Here is a 6,923-nt window from a genome sequence, read left to right on the forward strand (position 1 = left end):
ATTGTTGTGTATGTTCGGTGCGAAATGTGCCTGGTGGTAGGAAAAGGTCGAAACATATATGTGTTCTCTGTCATAAAGGTGTTCATAAAATATGTTATAAGAAACACAGCAGACGATGTAACGCTGATGAATAAAATATCTTTCTTGATAAATGTGTCTTGAATGTTGTATGATCCCAAGCTCATATAATGAAATTATTCATAAAGAATAATCACAAGCTTTCTTTTATAAGTAATGGCAAATCCATTTGCAATAGTTCTTTTTCATATAACCGACTTTTGACTCGTGAGTAAATGATTTTCCAACATGTAACTTTCTCTGTGGAAGGACATTCGGGTCCCTGTTCAAGTGAGAGAAGAAGTAAACGTCAAGCTTATAAATTGGTGCAATTATTTGATCATGTAAAGAGAACATAAAACATAAAACAATTTATTTCATTTTTTTTACAAATTGTAAGCTTGATTTTACTTTATCTAGTTTGCTCTTACTCAAACGTGGACCAGAATATCCTACAACAGAGTAGGTAACCTGTCGAAATATTAAAATCTCCGGAATTCCCGCCAATTTTCAATTAAAATCTTTTGGCGCTATCAAAGCTGTACTGTGACGTCGACGTTAAAAGCCTTGGCACTGAAGGGGTTTGTTTACAATTTGTTTGGCAGTGAAAGGTTTAATAAAAAGTAGCTAAGTCCAGTGCATGACCATGACTTTTTCCCAATTCAGAACCTCCTTAATAGTTGTCTTATAAAGATGAGAAAATGTGTTATTATGGCCAATGAAACAAAACTCTCCACCAGAGACCAATGACGTAGAAGTTAGCAACTATAGGTCACCGTACGTCCTCACCAATTAGCAAAACCCATACCGCATAGTCAGCTATAAAATGCCTCGAAATGGCAACGTAAAACGATAAAACTAACGGCCTGATTGATGTACAAAACAATAAACGAAAAACAAATATGATATACAGCAACAAACGACAACCACTGAATAACAGGCTCCGGACTTGGGACATTCACATACAGAATGCCTCGGGGTAAGACATGTTTGGGGCGACTAACCATTCCTTTACGTGGGAGACCGGTGTTACAGCACAACTGTGCCTGGCGTACAAACTGTAAACCTAGTATCTTTGATAAGTTTTTATTTTAATATGTAAAGCACTTGTAACAAATTTGGAATCAGCAATATGTTAATGAATTTTTCCCGGAATCGGCCATTATAATCCAATATTGATTTAATTAAAATACATTGTTGTAACGTTAATTTGTTTTTCATTTTCCTCCTGATTTATTAAAATCGTTGATCATGCATTGATATATATATCTTCCATTTTCACTATTATGATTTCATTTTTTATTATTCACACACAATTAAGCAGTTGACTTCCATAATGGTAATACAAATCTGATTTCTAATCTATTATTAAGAATAAAATTTACAGCAACCATTGATTGCTATACATAGATGTGAACAAAATACAATAGAAGTTTAAAAAAAAATCACCACCCGTAAATTGTTTATTTACTCTCAAAAATACTTCATGATGCAGAACACATCGTAACATTCGTTTTACACTCATAACAAAATAGTCGATCAGTAATGAAGTGTTCTCACATGCAGAACACATCATCAAAACATTTTGTTTATACTCACAACGAAATATCAATCAACATTGAAGTGTGCTCACATGCATAACACATCATCAAAAAATTCGTTTTATACTCTCAACAAAATAGTCAATCACTATTGAAATTATTTCATAATGCAGAACATGTCATCGTAACATTCGTTTTATATTATCAATAAAATAGTTCATCAACAATGCAGTGTCCTCATCATGCCTTACTCCTTTCTGTTTCAACATTTTCATAGCATTTAACACAATAGCAGTGAACATTTTCATAAAACAAAAGAAAAACACAAAAATATACAGAAGTATAAATATTGGACCTATGACAGGCTGAAGGTCAATATATTGATTATAATTATTTATTTTACATGTACATTCTATCAGTGTCATAAAACTATCTCCAAATGACTTGTAACCGGACATTAAGGTCCCTAACAACAGATTTCCAAAACTTGCAAATGCAATCAATGATATTGTAAACATAAACGCAAAATACTTTAAAGGCACTTTTGCAAATTCAACCATTGAATACAAATAATTTAACTTACGGTTCATCATGAGAAGTTTAACGAATTTTAAAAAAGCAAATACTGTTAGCAAAGCCATGATGTATATAAAAATATTATCCCACAAAATAGCCAGATTAAAATTGACAAAAGTGTTCCCATGACTTTCTCTGTATTGATGCATGATTTGTGCAACTATTAAATACCGCTCAATAAATATTGTAATGCCAATGATGCATAATAATACAACAAACATTGCAACTTGATTCCAAAATCCATGTACATATTGTTTAAAACCCATTTGTCTAATCCGTTTAACTTCAATATAAGACAGAAAAAATGTAAATAGGAAAAATATTATCTCAAACAAAAGTTTTGTAATTTCTTTGTTAGATGAATAATCTGACAATGAGGTTGTAAATGTCAGAAATGATGTTGTTATTCCACCTGGGCTGCTGAATTCAAACACAATCGTTACTGAACTATACAAGTTAAGATTTGGATTGTACAATGTAAATTCAACGAACAAAGCTCTTGTTCTGTCGTCAATCCATGACTTCGATATCAGCTCTGAAATCTTTGAAACAGCAGAAGGATTTGGTTTCATCTCCACCAGATAACCGCCCCCACCGTACATTGCCCGCGTGCCTATATATGGTACAGATTTCAAGTCCCAGGCACTCTGGTATGCCCATTCGTCCTGTGAGGTATGTAACGGTGTTTGCCAGGATTTATTGTAACTGGCTGTATCATCATTTATGTAACCTAATGGGGAAGTGCATTCCAGGGTGTACACATTTTTAATAATATCGGGAAATTCGCAACTACCTGGAAAAAAATAAAAAAAACAAATAGATGTGTGCAAATTTGTTAATCAGCAACCAGTTCTTCTGTCTAATTTATATTGACAAACGTAAAGTTTGTATTGAAATTGTCAGGACATTGTGATAAAAAAACATAATATTTTTTAGTAAACAAAAAAATAAGGAATTAATTTAAATCTAATGAAGCAACTCATTGAGGTAAACACTTGATAGAAGTATTCAATCAATAAACCTTTGGATAAACACACGTCGGGTCCCTTCTTTAGATAGGAAAATTGCAGAGCAGACAGAAATGAATGATTTTTTTAACAATTCTGTTAAAGAAAAACCAATAACGCAACTGACTTTGCTGTGCCTGATGATTGTCTCACTGTCAAATGGATCACTTTGCTGTGCCTGATGATTGTCTCACTGTCAAATGGATCACTTTGCTGTGCCTGATGATTGTCTCACTGTCAAATGGATCACTTTGATTTATAGAAAAAATAATTCTATACAACAAACCATATCTCTGAACATTTTAAACTATTCTCTAACACTGTCATAAACCTTTAAAATTTTTATCTTCACCTGCGTATTTTATTTTGGCCTTTTTATTTTATTTAGTTTTATTCGAGCGTCACTTGTGAGTCTTTCGTAGACGAAACGCGCGTCTGGCGACTTCACATATTTTTAATCCTAGTTTCTATGATGAGTTCATTTTGCCACCTCATTAGTCAAATTGGGGATCATAATGTTCTTAAGTTACATTCATTCATTATGAATCTGATAGTCTTTTTATTGTTTTTTTATACCTTTTTCAACTCTTATCTGGCGTAGACGCAATGTTCCTAAAAGTAAGAAATCATTTTCTGGATTTTTCTTTGACTTGTCAAATGGTAAAGTTCTGTTTAATGGCGTGACTACACTTTCATTGATAAAATTCCACATGTCAGTGCGCGTTTTTACCTGTAAAACAATGTAAATTAAGGACTACAACATGATATGACAGCAGCTAATTCTTAAAAGGATTCATACAACACCTTCATTGTTAGATCACGAAAATGGATTTTTTTTATTACTTCGGATAGAACTGCAATCAATCCTTTCATAAAGAAATTTGAGGTTGAAAACATAAAATGTACTAAGCTCTGGTTACAATTGATTGTCAACGTGAACAAATACTATTAACTATCAACAACTGTACTGGCTATCAGGAAATGGAAAGCTTTTGTCGAATACATTTTTTTAAGCTCTATTCCAAAATAAGGAATATCGATTATCATAGAACAGTTTCACAGAAAGAGTAGTAATACCATTTAAACTCGTACTTACAAAGTCAAATTTCTTCTTGATGAACATATTGTTGACAGTTTGTGACTGCTGAAAACATTGTTCAACAGGACGATGATTGTGGACAACCAATAACATAACAGTAATGAATATCAAAAATAGAATGATGTCCTGAGTTTTTGTTTGCAGTCTCGCTGTCAACTCACTTTCCTGTTTCCTTTGCTTAAGATACTTTTTAGGAACGTGATCGGGTATGCTATTCTGTTTCTGTGTTCTTTTTGACACGTACTGATCGTCTAACGAGTCTAAAAAGGATAATTAATTTCGTTTTTATTTCATTCTAAATCTAGAAATCTAGTTGAACCTGTTTCAAATAGTCTAGACGTGGCACAAACTGTAGTTATATAATATATTATAAGCTCCATATTTCTCAAAAATTGACAATTTATATATTCTATCAAAAGACGAACTTTTTAAATTATTTACTATGTCAGCATCCGAGAAAAAAAATAAATATATATTGCAAGCTGTCAGTAAGAGAACATACTAATTGTATGAACATTTTCCAAATTGTTTCATTTTGTTCGTCGTACCACATTAATATTTAAAATGACTAATAGTCCTAAATGGGTCCGGTTTTCTAATTATTGTTTTTAACTACTCTATAGCATACAATATTTGTCAAAAACACATGCCACTATAATGAATAATATAGTTTTAGTTTTAGAATGTGAAGCGTATTGAAGATTTTTACTATTGTCATAGAAACAATGTTGTTGATATGATTTTTTCTAGTATATATTGGTGAAAATTAAATGCTTTCAATGTCGATTATACCTTAAAGAAAATGCGTTAGTGACAAAGCAGTGTCGATGCAAATTTTGCATTTATAATTTCATTCATACTTAATTTTTGTCCTCAAAAATATGTAATTTGCTTGAAATTTTTATCTTGAAAATGGTTTGCTAATAGCACATAATTAAATCTGCCTTGATTGATGGATGAATGCCTAACGTCCAGGGGCTAATTAATATGCATATTCAGGACGAGAACATGTTAATGTAATTTAAATATTTAACCTGCTTTGTACTAGACCGACACGCGGAGCCGGGGTTTTAACGTGCCAGATCACAAGGTAACAGTCCGTAGGAAGAAATGTCCCCTTACTCGGACACATTATTTTGATTTCGAGCCGACCAGTCTTTACTCTTACTATTTAATGCCGCGTGCTTAGCGGAGAAGCAGCAATTACCAATTTTGAAGTCTTTGGTTTGACCCAGCCGATATACGAACCAAGACCTCCTGCACTCGAGGTGAACACACAACCGTTCTAATGTATCAAGTTTGTTTTTGTTGATTTTGGTCAAAGCCGACTTAAATACTGAGTAATTTTACTCATACCTTCATTTCCTTGCACAATCTGTGGTGGTGCATCCCCAATCTTGACTGGTCGCTTCAGTATAAAAGTAATTATCACGGCAAAAATTACAATAGTTAATGGTTCCAAAACTACTACATCGTCTACAAATGCTGTGATAAACGACACAAGCCATTCCAAACTCTCGTAGTAACCATATTTCAAACCATACAGCATACTAGTAACAAAAAAGGATGCAGTAAGGGACGTTAACGACACCGTTGTCCAAGCTATATATATTACCCACCACGGTAACCTACAAGTACGATACAAGTAAACACTAAAATTAACATTGGAAGTATAATTATGGTATCTTTTAAAAAATATTGTTCGTATATCAATGTTGGAACTGTGGTTTTAATTAAGCGGCGAGTCCGTGTGTTCATGTATCATTGTTGGAACTGTGGTTTTAATCAAGTGGTGAGCCCGTGTGTTCGTGTATCATTGTTGGAACTGTGGTTTTAATCAAGTGGTGAGCCAGTGTGTTCATGTATCATTGTTGGAACTGTGGTTTTAATCAAGTGGTGAGCCCGTGTGTTCGTGTATCATTGTTGGAACTGTGGTTTTAATCAAGTGGTGAGCCAGTGTGTTCATGTATCATTGTTGGAACTGTGGTTTTAATCAAGTGGTGAGCCCGTGTGTTCGTGTATCATTGTTGGAACTGTGGCTTTAATCAAGTGATGAGTCCGTGTGTTCGTGTATCATTGTTGGAACTGTGGTTTTAATCAAGTGGTGAGCCCGTGTGTTCGTGTATCATTGTTGGAACTGAAAAAAAATTGGTAATGTTTTACATTTTCCTTATACATGTTAAAGTTTAATTGTGTCAACGAACAAATCGTAGCTGTTGGTAGCTGTTATTCTGCGGTTTACATGTTTTAATGTACTATTATATTATTTATTTATGCGTTTCTCTGTGCTGAGTGTTCTTGCGTTTGTTTGTACTGTATTCCTGTCACGTAGTGTTGTCATTCTAGCGATATTTTTTAACATTGCCATATAAACGGGAGGTTTGGCTAGCCATAAAACCAGGTTCAACCCACCATTTGTTCTTAAAATGTCCTATACCAAGTCAGGGATATGGCAGTTGTTATCAAAAAGTCCGTTACTATGTATGTTGGCGTTCGTTTTTGTTTGCACTTCAGTGTTTCTGTTGTTCCGTTGTCTTCCTCTTATAATTGATGTGTTTCCCTCGGTTTTAGTTTGTAACCCGGATTTGTTTTCTCTCAATCGATTTATGACCTTTGAACAGCGGTATTCTACTGCTGCCTTTC

General features: G+C 33.7%; 1 protein-coding gene and 1 long non-coding RNA gene across 2 annotated transcripts; both read right to left on the reverse strand.

Annotated features, from left to right (window-relative positions):
* Positions 1-1,122: 1,122 nt before the first annotated feature.
* LOC127733751 (polycystin-2-like) lies at positions 1,123-3,721 on the reverse strand. The gene is made up of 2 exons (XM_052243065.1): positions 3,712-3,721; positions 1,123-2,967 (listed from the first exon to the last, which is right to left on the reverse strand). Exons 1-2 carry the CDS (start codon positions 3,719-3,721, stop codon positions 1,778-1,780), a joined length of 1,200 nt encoding a protein of 399 aa, XP_052099025.1. The 3' UTR covers positions 1,123-1,777.
* A 42-nt stretch (positions 3,722-3,763) lies between these two features.
* On the reverse strand, positions 3,764-5,802 carry LOC127736087 (uncharacterized). Its single transcript, XR_007998795.1, has 3 exons — positions 5,637-5,802; positions 4,278-4,540; positions 3,764-3,911 (listed from the first exon to the last, which is right to left on the reverse strand). It is a non-coding gene; the product is annotated as an uncharacterized LOC127736087 (long non-coding RNA).
* Positions 5,803-6,923: the final 1,121 nt, after the last annotated feature.

This window comes from Mytilus californianus, unplaced genomic scaffold (assembly GCF_021869535.1).
Source record: "Mytilus californianus isolate M0D057914Y unplaced genomic scaffold, xbMytCali1.0.p SCAF_3, whole genome shotgun sequence".
NCBI classification, from domain to species: Eukaryota; Metazoa; Mollusca; class Bivalvia; order Mytilida; family Mytilidae; genus Mytilus; species Mytilus californianus.